Source organism: Lottia gigantea, assembly GCF_000327385.1.
Source record: "Lottia gigantea unplaced genomic scaffold LOTGIsca_47, whole genome shotgun sequence".
Classification (NCBI taxonomy): domain Eukaryota; kingdom Metazoa; phylum Mollusca; class Gastropoda; family Lottiidae; genus Lottia; species Lottia gigantea.
The window spans coordinates 1,201,706-1,218,006 of record NW_008709640.1 but is presented as its reverse complement, the minus strand read 5'-3'; the positions used below and the strand labels follow the sequence as shown (position 1 = coordinate 1,218,006).

Below are 16,301 nucleotides of genomic sequence, written 5' to 3'. Positions count from 1 at the left end.
AGTTCAAAGTAATACCATATATTTCAACAGCAAAGTTTGTAGAAAAAAAATGATCATATAAAATACATTATTACAAAAATTCTTGACATATTTTATAATAAAATAAATCTAGGAAGTACTGAATTTTCTTTATATATAAAAACTGACAAGACCAGCATGATATCAACATAGGTTTGTTCCTAGCAATATGACTTGCTATATTGTCTATGAGCAAACCATTTGTTCTCAAAATGGCTGATAAATTTTTAAATAATCAGAACTAGATTCTCTAACAAAAAAAATAAAATAAAAATTCACATACTGAAGCTTTAATTGTGGCTTTTTTTTTTACGAATTTCTCTAAATGCTTTGAGCTTTCTATGAATCCGTACTACTTAAATTATCTATTGTCTAGTAGAAAAAATTAGAAAAATTAAGCTCTGATTTATGTTGAAATAGTGCGATTGACAATGCTATCTTTTGATCAAGAGGTTTACATATAATTACTGTAATATATTTAACAGTTTGTATATAATAACAATTATAACAGTACATGTATAGATATAGATAAATAAATAACATGTCATGAAATAATTACCCATGTCAAAAACTTAAAATATAACCAGGCATATATCAATATCTATAAATAAGTCAAACAAGTGGAAAAAGAAAAAAAGCAACTTAAAGTAAAAATAAAGAGAAAAATATGTTCCATTTCATTTCTCAAAATATTAGAGATTTAACTGAGAAAAATTTAACTTAAAGGGTCCAATTATCGTTGAGCTTTACATATTTTAACAAAAACTATACCCGCAATTTTAAATTATCAAAATATTAAGATCAGAAAAAATATACAAGACAAACAGAAAACCTCACATTAAAAGTGATTACTATATTCTTTTTGTTCAGATCTAGTTTAGTCTTTAGTTTAGTTATTTTCATGGTATTTCCTTTTCTCACAATTAGGTTTTGTTTCAGATGTGGTATTGTAAAATTCGCAGTTAAACAGATCATGGATTAAAGCATAAACTCAAATTTTAAATATGTATTAGTGTGTATTGTCTACAATACAATTACTGGTATATACATATGGTATGGTATATAAATGGTAAGTGACCATTGAATTCATTTCTGGTCTTTTGGGAAGCGTAGGCAGCAAAGCTTTTCACATTTCTTATCCGGGAAAAAAATGAATCTGCTTTCCATTTCCAAAATTCCAGAAATTTCAGATAGTTTTAAATTTCTGCATACAACCAAAGAAATCTTTCAATATGTATTAACTGTATGAGACATAGTTACTATAAAAGTATATAGGCTAATTAAATGACTAGCTAATCATTTGGATTTTCGATTTCTTCATTTGACACATATAAATAAATAAATAATTTCAGATATCCTAATATAAATCAACACAAGATATCTTAATTAAACTGGTATTATTCTGATATCACCTTATATAAAATCACTATATAATATATAATATACATTTATATGTACACAATTTATAAAAATATCCCTTTCATCATAAAAAACAAAAAATAATTCTTCATGTGATGATCCTTAAAGGGATTGTAAAGAGGTTTTCCGAAGTTTTTATATGTATTGGGGATACTGATAACATCAATTTGCACCATTCAATTTTCAATTCCACTAAAACTTTTGAGTGTTTGATGACGTCACTAATCGTGAAAGGAATTATGTCATAAAGCATATTTTTCGATTAGTGATGTCATCAAACACTTATGGTTTGAGGAATTTGAGGAACCACATATGTTGAACTGAAAATTGGAATGGTGCTTATTGATGCTATCAGTGTCCCTGATACACATTTTAGAATATCTCTTTACAATTCCTAAAACTTATTGCGTATGAATACATATTTAAGCAATATATCAGCACTAAGATTATTATATTTTGGTGGGTTCATAAATTTGATTATTCTATACCCCTTACTACCTCTCTAACTAACTAGACTTGTTTCTTCCCATTGAACACAATGTTGTTCGTGTATAGGACTGAAATGGCCAATTTAACTATATGGTTTAATTTTTTAGTTCATGCGATGACTTTCGTAATTTGATACACAAATATTCTTTTGAAGATCAGTAAATAATAAATGTCTAGCCTACAAGACAGTCATCACATGACTTGCACTAGTGATTTCTCATTTTTACTTCATGCTTATTGACTCATTTCAGTCCTATGTTAAACAATAGCTATGCGTAGATATACATTATTGTGGTTGATATGGTAAACAGATCAGGAATAAATAGTGATGACTTCACGTCCACTTCCTCTCACCATCAGAACTCTATCCAATCCTTCTGTTAAAACTTCTAAAAATTCCATATCTTTTTGTGAGTTAAGGGTAACTAATATTTCTAATGAGCAATTTAAATTTTGTGAAAATGATAACTGGGCAAGAAGCATGTAAAATTTTTACTTTTTTTGAATAGATACTGGTTTAACGAAAGGTGCCCCCTATCTATAAACTCATATACTACTAACGAACCCTAACCAGATACACCTATTTTAGCATGCAAAGGCCAACACTTTTTTGACTCTTCGAAGCAGTTGCAGTGGCTTCAAAGTAGTAACTTTCAAACCTATAGCACCTATATACATAGCAGATGACAATACAACATGCGACCAAACTGAACTATTTCTATATTCATATTGAACTAAGCACATTCTATTCTCTATGAAAATCAGTTATTATTAAAACAACTATTCAAAATTCGATCATAATTCAAAAAGGATACAACTTTCTTCACCAGCGGATGTTTTAGGAGGAGCAGGTAAATTCAAAATAACCATTTGGGCTTCGTGAGATTTTTCTACTATAGATTCATTTAATCGTACAGCTGTATGCATTCTGCGTACATTCATATTATCCCTGAAAAGAGTAGTTCATAAAACAGTAATGTAAAAATCAAAATTCACTTCACATATATTCTAGGCCATTTGAGTCAAAATACTTGTTTTTAAAAGACTGGAACACACCCTTTAATTTCTACTTACGGTTTAACATTAAACAGATTATTTCCCATTTGACCAGTGGATTTGGTTTTATGTATATTTTGTGGTGTAAATGTAAATTGGTTTCTATCAGGGAGGGTGGGATCAGTAGAAGACTCTGTATCTTCTTCAGGAACTGTATCAAGTGTGATCTTGATATCTTTACCATCAGTAATATGGGCTTTATCAATAATAGATTGTGGCTGAAATATATCAACAATTCAATATTACTCAAAATAACATATTCATATAGGATCTCGGTGCAAACATAACATAGCATTTGGGTGAGAACAAAACATCATAGCAACCAGGAGATCATTTAATATCATGATAGCAACCTGGAGATCATTAAATAGTATGATAGCAACCAGGAGACCATTTAATATTATGATAGCAACCAGGAGATCATGTTATATTAAGATAGCAACCAGGAGATCATTTAATATTAAGATAGCAACCAGGAGATCATTAATATTATGATAGCAACAAGGAGATCATTTAATATTATGATAGCAACAAGGAGATCATTTAATATTATGATAGCAACCAGGAGATCATTTAATATTACGATAGCAACCAGGAGATCATTTAATATTATGATAGCAACCAGCTCATTTATTATGATAGTAACCAGGAGATCATAACTTTGTGATAGCATCAAGATAAAGTAACATTGTGATAGAAACCAAGAGATTCATTCATAATGACCAACTAATTAATCACTTAAAACTCCACCACTGTCTAAAGTTTATGATTTATTCTTACCTCGGTTTTCTTAACTCTCATTTGTTGTAACATTTCAGTTCGTTGTTCCATCATGAGTGTTCGTTCATATGTATAAGCTGAGATATCGTTGCCAGCCTACAATTACATTAGATTGTCACAAACAGCACTATAAAATATAGGTAAAGCATTTATCACATTTTGCAGACTGGCTGTCTTATGTTACTGCATTTATGTTGTCAATCAGGCCGGGATATGCATTAGTATCTTTCTATGATATATCTTGTATATTTCATCATGTAAAACCTACCATTTCAATAACATTAACTTCAGCTTGTATACGTAGTTGATATAAATACATCTGTAAATCTTTCTTCATTTCAATAGAATTATCTTCAACCTCTGAATAACATACAGTCAAGGAAGATGAAAAATATTGTTAAAAAGAGCTTAAATTGTCTAATAGCATTGCTATCTAGTTTGAAATATATTGAGTCAATTGGCAAAGAAGCTTGCCAAATAAATAGCTACATGACACAATATCAGTATTTTACAAAAATAACCAGTACAGTTCCTAGACAAATAGACAAGTACATGAAACCAAGAAGACTGGTAGCAAGAGCCACAAGCATTCAATTGACTGGCAATGCTTATTAAGGTATGTTCATGTGAAATGCAATTTTTGACTATCTTCAAAAGGATACGTGCTACAGTAAATATTCTCAATTTACAGTTTTTCCATGATTTATCTTGTCGTAGTAAAAATGGTAATAACATCAATAGACCACCATCATGAACAATCCACCATACATCTATTGTACCTCGTAATTTAACATTCGATTCAGGAAACTGATTAATTCCCTTTAATACTAGCAACGCCATCTGTCCTGCACTGACATTACGTACTGTATCTGTAATAAAGTTACAACAGGTAAGCATAGTAGTCATTTGGAAATATTAAAACAGAACCTGAAACATGTTGTTACTCAATGTTTAACACGATGCAATCTTCAGACAACTGACCTATTTTAGGACTTATTTTCATGTCTACACTTTGCGACAAGTTCAGAACATTAATTTAAAGACAAGCTAAGGTCATTTATGATAAGGTCATTTATGATAAGGTCATTTATGATGAGGTCATTTATGTTTTAAAGTAATATCTTGAAATTGCTTTAACAATGACCTAATAAAAATCTATTTGTAAAGATACCAAATCATATAACTTGTTCAGTGAGTTTGCTTATGTGGCCATATACCTTAAGTCCTATGTTTGGAAGTTTACTTTCAGCTCTTACGGACTATGTTAAAATATCTGTGTGTCATCTATATACATAATCAATATATTATCAATACTTATCAAAACAAAAGATATAGAATAAGATATAAAACTTCAAGTACCTATGAAGATCTTATAACTTCTTTCATCATCAGTATGTCTCCAACCATATGGCCATCCCATCACTACTGTATTATGTTTTAATCCACCTAATCCAGTATTCTGTACTCTGTAAACACAATTCAAATATGGAAATAGGCATGAGAAAAAAATTGTCATTTTCACAAGGAAAACAACATAAAATCACCAGGATACTCTCAAATAGCTGGTCTTAAGCCAAACCTCTTGGCATAGGTCCTTTCTAAATTATCAGTACTCATTTACAGTTGGGTAGAATTGATTCTGTTTGAGACCACTTACTTACCAAGCATGTACCCTAGTTCCCTGAGAAGATGAAACCCTACTTACAAGTAACATAAACCATCAGATGTCTTAGTGGCCACGTTAACATCAGAAAAACCCTTTACACCACTTTCTTTCAATAACTTGTCTAAATTCTACAATATCATAAATGAAATAAATAAATAGAGATGTACATCCTACTTTCTGCATCTAGTGGGCTAATATAAACAGTGTGCAATGAGGGAAATTTTGTCAGGACAGCCAGGAAACCTGCTGGTTTTTTTATTTCCATTTTGATGACATTTACTTATACAAGTATACAAGTTGTCTAGTATGACTGGTATTGTCAAATATCGATACATGACCAAGAGATACGAGTATCATAACATGATATCACAATGAACCAATTCATCGATATACCATGCCAGCACTAGTAAAAATTACATAATTGACACAATCTGACAGAGAAGAGATAACTTTTTGAATTAGAAGACTTACAAGTTTAGCAGCCTGTGAATCAGCATATCTCTCTATATAATTTCCTTCCAAGACACTGGACACTATTGTTAGACCTTTACCAGCTTTCAACTGACCAGCAAATGTAACTAATTTAGGATATTTTGGTTGTAAATTCTCATCAACTTTCATCAATACCAACAATTGGGGTCTAAAATAACATATAAACAGATAGAAATTTTAGACAGTTCTAACAACATAATTACAAGATGCAACAATCCAAACCATCATACAATTTCATCAATTTTTGTTAAAAATCTGCTTGCAAAATGGCATTTTCAAAGCATGAAATTGCAAAAACACTCTTAAAAGTAACCTAATCAAACCTGCACATAACATCAAATATTGGATTGTATATAAATCTGCCAAGCTTTCATTAGTATGACATCATATGTCTATATATAGAAATTAAATCCTTAAATTCAGTAAAGCACTCTCTGTTTGATGTCTATAGTCTCTTACCTCCAGTTTTTAGTATGTGGTGGACCTTCTTGTAATCGTAATAAAGCATATCTAGCAGCTGACATGGCTAATCCTCTTATACCATCTCCCCATTCTTTCTCAGCTCTATCAGAGTAAAACATACAGATATTTATGTTTGGTTATGATTATACTTCTATTTCTATATATTTTTTGGTCTATACATGCCATCTCAAATAAAGACAACTTGTCATATTAACTTTTCCGGGCACACATAGAATTGAAGGCTTAAATTTCAACAGTGAGTTGTTAACATTATTACTGATGAGCTAAGCTTAAAAATCCTGTTTCTGAGGCTAAGGTACAATTGGTCAAACGGATGGTGAATCTGTCCCTTAAGGTTTGTTGGAGAGCAAATTTTCAAAGATAAAAATAGAAAATTCAATGCTTACCCTTTATATTCAATGTATTTATAGATACAAAAAGCAAGAGCAATGGCAGCTAAGGCGTAGTACCAACTAGATATAAACATAAGAGTTATACAAAGAGATAACCCTATCAAAGACAATGTCCTGAAAGCAGAAATTTATCAAATCCATCAAATTGTATGGAAAGAGTCAATTCATTTGCTACCTCTTAGGATGACCAAAAAAATTGAAATTTTTAAAACTTTGTAAAATGAGTCATTGTTTATCAGACTCCCTCTATAATCCAATAAATCTATAAAACTATTGGAAAAGTTGAAAGGGTTAAATTGATATGGACACTTTGTATCATTTGTGATATATTTCTTTTGTTCAAATGAGAGACAACTCAAATGAGATTGTGCTTTATATTCCACAACACAATCAACAAGCTAGATAAATATAAACACTCTAATACAAAGGAACCAACATACCAATGATAAAATCTAAATCTTGGTCTCCAATTAGGAGTTCTTAACAGTGTCTGTAGAGCACAGGCCATATTAACAAAACCATAACACATCAAAAAGAACCTGAAATTTCAATATATCACTAAGCAATGTTGTCTTAATCCTTACCTTTACAAGGAAGACAGATTCTAGTTCTAGTATTGCTATTTTTAGCAAGAATAAAGTTGATAAATCGACAGACTCTTTGTAATTTCCAAACACTAAGTTATATAGTAAGTACAGCCAACAGTACAGAGGTGATTATGTCCTACTTGAAAAATAATTTTCATCATAAAAAAATGACTTACATGGTAATGATGGGTGCTACATAATCTAAACTGGCAATTAATATTCCTATTTCAGATATAACTGCTGTTAATAATAAGGCACGGAATGGTTCCCCCTTTTTAGTTGTAGCCCCAAATATATTTAAAAATGGTATCACATTATCTTTGGCAATAGCTTGAAGCAGCCTAGGAGCACCTAAAATATAACAAAGATATGTGAGCTTTAAAGGAATTATAAAGAGCTACAGACATCTCACTGAAAATTAGAATGGTGCAAATTGATGCCATCAGTATCTCCAATTCACATGAAAAGAAAACCTCTTAAAGATCTGTTTAAATTTATCTTTAATTAATCTAGAATCCAATTACGCTATGATTTGACAACTCTACAGTAAAATTCATAACAATCTTTTTATCTTACCAGTAAGAGATTGTAGTCCTGCACCTAATGTTGACAAAAAGGAACCAATCATAATAACCCATTCATTAGGCCAAGCTAAAAATCCAATAGTTAATCCACCGTCAATGCTTTCACCATATCTATATCAAAGAAATTTGCAACAATTTGATAAAATACAGTTCAGATTCAGTTCCATTTATTTTCTGAGGGTGACTCCTTCCATACTAAGATCTGAAGACTTCAAATTCAAACATTTACCAGTAAATGCTTTGTACTTTACAAGATTAACAACCAATCTAGAAGGAACTAGATTAGTTAGATAAATTATATCATTTGACTTTGAAATATTATCCCTTTGTGTTTGATGTTTTTAAGAATTAATAGACTTACTTGTCACGTAATAAATGGCCTTCTATACAAGCAGCGAAGAAAAATACACATGTTATATCTAATGGAAGGTCAATGGAAAAAAAAAGGAAATCTGCTTGAAATGAACACAGATAACTATGAACTATGTCAAAAATTTCAAATTTTACAGAAAAGCATGAAACAAATCTCATTTTTCATTTTACCATCCATCATTTCATTACTGTGTTGTTGTTTTTTTGTTTTCTGATATCTTTTGTCTCCATTGTAATCTAACAAACTTTCCTAACACAGTCCTGTTCTACTAACCTTTTTTTTTATAACCAATCTAAGTGTATATTGTGGACCTGTTTAATGATAACAAAGCAAACTTCGGGAAGAATATAATGATAAAATAAGTTAACATGTATTAAGGATACAGACAAAAGATGTTGTAACAATAGCTAATATAGTACCAACTGGTATAGACTTGGAGGCGTCTGCTAAATCACCAGACCTATTAGATCCTGCCATTATTCCTAAAATAAACAATAAACAAAGATGCACATTATATTTGCTATTATACAGTACATAATTTCTATAATCCATGAATATCAATGGTGTACTAATTATTTATAAAGAAAATAAGAATGGAGAACATACCAGTACAAGAGGGAAAGTAAATAGCCAGTAAAATCATAAAAGATGTTGTTATATCAGCAATAATCTCTCCTCTCCTATTACTTCCAGGAATTTCAGATCCTATGATGTCACCTGCTTCAGTGTAATAGTTGTGGAAATTTTCTAGTAAAAAAAAAGAATAACATTGCTAATTGTGTAAGCTATATATAACTGAAACTATGAAAATAAAAATATCAAAATGGGCAGATATCTTATATGAATAAGCTAAATATTGAAAACTTTACAAAATGTTTACAACCATTCATTAAAGATGTCTCTAAATATAATTGTCACAAATTCTTAAATTTTCTCTCAAAGCAATCCTCTAAAAATTCAAAAATCCAGTAGGAACGTAGGCTGAAATAGGTCAGTTGTTTGAAGATTACATATCGTGAAACTCTGAGTATCATCATGTTTAAGGATCTGATTTAATATTTCTACAGATCTATGCATAAGAAATTAAAAATAAGAATTTCTAATTAGTCAGACATGTTCCTCCTCATGAAGAATCCATTGTTATCTTACGTTTAAAAGCTCCACTAGCCAGACCAGGAATACCACGAACAAGTCGAGCTTCATTACTTTCTTGGACAAAATAATGATCACAGATTGTAGTACCATTATCTTCATGACAATAATGGTTAAAGATAGGACCTGTTTTATTCTTAGTACACCATATAGTACCATTAACTTTAACAGATTCAGATGTTAATAATCTATCACCTAATACACACACCCTGTAAATACAACAAATATTTTCTTTGAAGGGGTGGATCAATCACAGCGTGTGTCAAAGCAAAATTGTCAAAATTCAACAAAATACATCTAAAAATTTCAGTAGTACTCTTGTCTTTCACAATTGTTAATCAAAGTCTGCTCGGCAAATAGGTGCTGGGGGTTTGAATCCTTCTCAAGGTCCGAGAAATTCTGATGCCTGTGCCAGGTTTTTTGAGAGTTGGCCCGGTGTTGGCTCTCACCTCCTAATACCTAAATGCTGTATCAAACTAGATCCTAACGGCATACTACTGCTCTGTTTGAAAAAGGATGTAAATTAAATAATATAATTTTCTTATGCTTAAGCAGCACTTTTGTAATTCCTGAATGGGCAGGCAAGTAAAATGTAAAACTCTATAAAAACATAACAACTATGAAAATAAAAGGTTAATACTTACTCTAAACTGTTATCCACACTGGCAGCAAATATTCCAATATAGATACACAAGATAGAGATAATAACACAGCATAATGATAAGGTAGCAAATTTACTGACAAAACTGACTCCAATAAACACAACAATACACAATAATATTAATACAACTGTTCCATACAGTCGATAGTTATTAAACATATCATCAAATATCGCTATACTTGGCGCCATATACAACTGGAAAATAGAGAAAACATTGACTCAATCTACTGGTCAGTTTGAATTGGGAATTCCTGAGGTGAATTATTACAATTCTCTTGAAGTTTTAATCCATGTTTTTCAATACAATGAAGTTATTAGGAGATGATTTAGCTCAGCTCAGAAAAACACTGGTAGAGGCATCAGAATTTGGCTATGCCTGAGCTACTTGAAAGAAATATGAAAATGAAGAAAACATTAAGTTTCATTGACATTGATACAGATCCGTAAAAGTTGGATAACTCATTTATTCTTTGGATTGTCCTCGGCCAAGCAATTAGGTCAGAAAAGTTGGGAAGCTCAATTCATGTCAAATTTCTGATGCCTTCACCAGTGTTTTCAGGAGTTGAGCTATTAACTCTCAACAACTTTCCTGTATTAAGAAACATGGATTAAGACTTCAACAGTATTGTATCTTTCACTTCTTTCATTTCATTCAACTGTCACAAACAGAGCTTCCAATTTCAAAAACAATTGAGTGATATTTCATTAGAGAAATTGCTTGCTCTAGTCCAATACTAAAATATTTAATTAATCAATATTAGTGGCCTATATCAAATTACACTTACATGTTCAGCTGAAACAATAGCTGTTTTCAATACATTTTATAGAGTCATGCTAAATACTACTTAAATTTTCATCTTCATTGACTGCACAGAGTAATTCTTGACTACGAATTACTTTCCTTTTGCTCTAAGGGGTTCTGCATAGCAGATATTCAGACATGCATGCTGCATTAGGTGCTGTGATTGGTTGACATGAACACGACCTTGGTATAAATCTTTTTAGATTACAATGGACACTTGGAAAGAAAAATAACTTAACAAAATTGTAATCTAATTTTAAATAGATTGTATCATCATGATTCTTACCGCTAAAATTTCTATGGCACCAATAATATACATGGAGGATGCTACTGAAGTTCCTAAATAAAATAATACTCCAACAGCACCACCAAATTCAGGACCTAAAGCTCTTGATATCATAAAATACGCTCCACCTGCTGGTACTACACCATTGGTTGCTATGGCACTCATAGATATGGACGTTAATAATGTCTGAAATAAACAGAAGTGAATGAATGTAGCAGAAGATAAGAGTTCTTTCAAGGGATTGTTACGAGGTTTTCTAAATTTGTTTATCAGGGACACTGATGGCATCAATTTGCACCATTCCAATTTTTAATCAGATGACTGCGACTCCTGCAATTCCACTAAAACAAAGTGCCTGTTGACATCACTGAGAGCGAAAGCCCTTTAAAAAAATAAAGCAAATTTTGCTATGACTTCATTAAACATTTACGTTTTCAGGACCCAGATGTCTGCATGAAAAATAAAATGGTGTAAATTGATGCTTTAGTGTTCCCGATACGCATAAAAAACTTATTTTTCTCACAAAAGCCATTGTGTAGCGATGTAACAAAATCCTTTGTAAACAGTCAAAATAGTGTAATGCAATAAACATAACACAATTCAACTTGAAGTTTTCTTGTATAAGTTTTAAACGGATGACATTGTTGACAAGTTACATGCCAGAAATCATTCAATTATTTTCTATTACATTATAGGACTTTCAACATCCTTTTTATCTTAAGATAAAACCATGTTCTGGTTTCTGTTTCGAAAGAAAAAGAATTCAACAACAATTTTTTACAAGGATAACAATTTAGGTTCACAAAATTTCTACCCACTGGTCCTTGACCAAATCTCTTGGCATTGATCTTTCCTGATCATCAGTATCCATTTATATTTGGGTTGACTAATGAGTAAAGATGTTCATTGTCACAAGACTTTTACACGCAGACAGAAATAATGACCGAAATAACAACCCACAACTACCATATGTTTCATGCAACCAAGCAATATGGCACAGTTAGTTGTTATGACTGTCCAACTATCTTGTCCCATGGTGACCCTAGAACCCCAGACTAGGTCAATGCTGCAATTAATGCCTTATACTTACTGTTAAACAACAAATAAGGACTATAAAAAAAGATTCTAGAGCTCCTGCCATTCCAACAATCCATGTCATTCTAACAAACAACAATACACCAAATATATTCTGAATACATGGTAGATACACTCCTAATAACGTTCCTAGGTTGGCTTTCTGAAACATGAACAATAATCAAATAATTGCAATCTTAGTGTCAAATTAAGAAAACTATTTGATGAATTGGTGTTTCTAATGAATTATCATGTATACTTAATCATATCATTATGTTCTTATTGCATATAACTTAAGAGTTTTAACCAATCATAAATGTATGTTCAGTCTGGATAAACAAAAAAAGACTTTTTGATCAGTCACTTATTGGAATTCTGCTGGTAATTCTCTTCTAATTTAGCTAATTATGAATTAATTATGGACACGTGAGACAAACTGGTATTTTTCAAAGTCATTAGAACACCTTTACTTTCTGTTCATAAAAGTATTAGCATTTTCATTTTCATAAATGAAAATGAGGGAACCCATCTTTAACATGTCCTGGACAAATGCTACATCAAAACTTCATTTAGAAAATCATAAGCATACAATTTGGAGGACTACAGACAAAAAATATTATTAGAAATTTCGGAGATAATCTTGTCAAAAATTTATCATTTATCAATGTAAACAAGAATCTAAAAAAAGACAAATTAAAGTCAAAACAAAAAAAACCAAAAATATTCAACAATTCCAAACTAACTAATAAGATAAATGAAAAACACAAAACACAAAAAAATGTCTAAAATCATCATATACCGTTAAGCTTTAGAGACCCTAAAACAAATTAAAAAAAATAAACTAAAAGGTGTTGGTTCAGCATCAATTAAAAGTCAAATCTGAACACAAGTGACTGTGGTTACTGGACATAAGTTACAATGAACATTTCTACAAGCATAAAGGGATAACTTAAGAGAATTTTCTTATCATCTGAATCAAGTTGTCAGAAACATTACATGAGAAAAGAGTTGTTATCATGTAATATCTCTGAACATTTCTAATTGGTCTTTATATCAACCAACTTGGGATCTGTTGCTAAAAACATTTAAACTTAGAAATTAGTCTGATTGAAATGTAATGCAGATTTACTTTTCTGATCATGATTGGATTAATGAAAAGGAGCAACGCCCTGCAGTGTGCAACAAGAGAAATTTTGCAAAGGATCTTAAAGGGACAGATACGCCATTTTTTTACCAATCATACCTCTCAGAAACAAGAATTGTTTAGGCCATCAGTAATAGTGTTCACAGCTCACTGTCAAAATTTGAGCCTTCAAATCCACGTGTTTCAGAATTATCCATGTTTGAAAGTTAAAAAGTTTCATCTTTTCTTGAGACACTGCCATATATAGAAAATATAGAAATACGAAAAGAAATTCCTAGTTTGAGATATTTTCCAAGGAATAATGCGGTACTTCTGAAGACTATTTACATATATTCCAGACTCAAATCAACACCCCCAAAATGACCCATCTGTCCCTTTAAATTTATTTCAAAAATCTTCAAATAATCTAATCACGTTTCACAGAATCTTATATCCAGAACAAGTTTATGTTTTTAGCACCAGGACCAGGACAACAGGCATGAATCACAAAAAGGAACCAAGACTTATACTGCAACTATTAGACATGCAGTTTTTTTCCAATGAATATCAAAACACTTACCTTTTTCTAAGAGAAAAAAAAAAATAAAGTCACAACATAAATAACAGTACTGACTACTTAGCAATGTCTCTATAATTAACTTATTCTATAACGCAATCGGTACATTTCCAACATGCTTAGACTCTGGTCAACTAAATCTAAATCTATGAAGCTACTTTCAGTCACCTTTATCCAGAAGTGCCATACGTCAAATTTGGTATTTGTTTTAACAAGCCAAGATGCATTTTCAAACAAATCAAAAGCAATTTTTACATCACTGTTTTCTGCTTGTTAAAGAGCCAATAAACTAAGATGTTGTTGTGCTGTGGTCCTGCTGTGGTCAATCAGGAAAAGATAGCTGGGCCAAAAGCATTTGATACTTTTCTTTCAAAGTGTCAAGCATCTGTGTACAGATATAGTCTAGAAGGTCTGGAAAATACATAACCAAATCAGCAGTATGTGACATTCGCTAGATTATATAAAGATGACTTGAAAGCAACTTCAAACTAAAGATTCTGAATGTACAGGATGGTGTAGTTACCTTTCTACTCTTTCCTTTATCAACTTCATTAGGATTGGGTTGAATACCAGCTTGATATTGTGAAATACGATTGAGAATTTGTGACACTTTACCCTGTTTTTCCAGATCATCCTGAAGAGAAAGCAAAACAAAACATTCTGTTTAATAAAAAGTACCAAAAATCAAATGAAAATGAAAATACCACATTCTGCTTCATATGTCTAGTTTTTCCAATCAATTCAAAGAGTGAGAGTTTGCACAATATTTCACAACCTTTTAGAGTCCTCCTATACCCTTATACTTATGCTGTTACCTTGTTACTGTCATAGCCAAAGTGAAGTGCCAAGATGGCTTTGCAGTAGAAAAGTTACTGTAAACATTGTTCAAGCCTCATCAAAGAACCTGGAATTATTGGCATGACCATAAGAGATGTGTTTTTACTTGATTGTTTATACTATACTATAATTTTTTGAAAATTGAGATGCATCTAAAGCCATTCCTATGATGTTCTCAGTTACCCCTTGTGAGTACTGGTATCACCTGGTGAGAATCGAGATTTTAGGGGTTTTAATATTTATCATAAAATTGCGCAGCAAGTCCAAATGAACAGCAAGGTAGGTCACCACCAACAGACTGAAAATACACATACTTACTTCATATAAGGCCATGTGATTAATATATTGTGAAGTGCCTTCTTCATTATCAGCAAGAGAAACATCATCTTTAGAAAACTGGCTATTATCTCCTGAAAAAAATAAAACGCCATTTAACACCATGCTGACTGTATCAAGAAAGAGAATTTGCATGGTAAGGGACAAACAAGGCACAAATTAGCTTATGTAACATATTAAAATTATTGTTGGGCAGTATAGTATATGAAAATGAAAATGCTAATACTGATATGAATAGAAAGTAGAGGTGTTCTAATGACATGGAAAAATACCATTTTTTCTCATTTGTCCATAAATAATTCAAAATTTGCTAGAGAATTACCAGTAGAATTCCAATGAGTGACCGATCAAGAAAGGACAAAAAGTCTTTTTTGTTTATCCAGACTGTACATGAATGGACATTTATAACTGGTTAAAACTCTTGATTATATGCATTAAGGACATAATGATATGATTAATAATACATGATATACACCAATTAATTAAACCCATCTTTAAGTTCTACATATATTAAGACTCTTTTTGTTCTCAAATATCTCTTTTACTTTCAGATATTGACAGAAATTGTCAAATCGTTTTTGACTTGATATATAACATTATTATCTGATATTAACATGAAAGACAGAAAATATAAGAAAATTTTTATATTGAACAAAGCAATTAAATGGTTTTATTATAACTGGAAAGTGAACTTATTTCTGTTAACAATGTCTACAGATTAAAATGCAATGTGTTATCCTTGAATTATTTAGCATTGTAATCGATAAAACAAAATGAAATTTCAAATTGGTATTTCTAATCAGATTGGTGTATTTTGCTAGTGAAAGTATTTCTAGAACTGTCTGACTTTTTAAAAGAATAATTAAAGCTAAGATTGTAATTGTATTAATGATTAATCAACTGTCTATTCTTGTCCAATTGGAGTGACAGACAGACCATTGGTTGATAGACAGAAGAAGAATGATCAGTATCACTACTAGTCTTTAACTGATTACCCTATCAACAATGTCTTATTGACTATTGATGTAGATACAGCGTTCTCCAGTCTACACCAATTTTCAATGATTAGTTTTCCAGTAATTTTTCCAATGACTGATCAACAAATAGAAATGAG

The 16,301-nt window shown here is 31.1% G+C and overlaps 1 protein-coding gene across 1 annotated transcript; it reads right to left on the bottom strand.

The window, feature by feature from the left end:
- Nucleotides 1-2,238: 2,238 nt before the first annotated feature.
- Nucleotides 2,239-12,486, bottom strand: LOTGIDRAFT_124507 (hypothetical protein; the record flags this gene model as incomplete). The annotated part of the gene is made up of 21 exons (XM_009061317.1): nt 2,239-2,330; nt 2,742-2,875; nt 3,001-3,149; nt 3,763-3,858; nt 4,031-4,122; nt 4,425-4,631; nt 5,122-5,228; nt 5,468-5,556; nt 5,900-6,068; nt 6,380-6,484; nt 6,790-6,909; nt 7,236-7,334; nt 7,559-7,733; nt 7,959-8,077; nt 8,328-8,385; nt 8,723-8,821; nt 8,946-9,086; nt 9,489-9,700; nt 10,136-10,347; nt 11,241-11,426; nt 12,331-12,486. The coding sequence occupies 21 exons, from the start codon at nt 12,484-12,486 to the stop codon at nt 2,239-2,241; spliced, it is 2,817 nt and encodes a 938-aa protein (XP_009059565.1).
- Nucleotides 12,487-16,301: the final 3,815 nt, after the last annotated feature.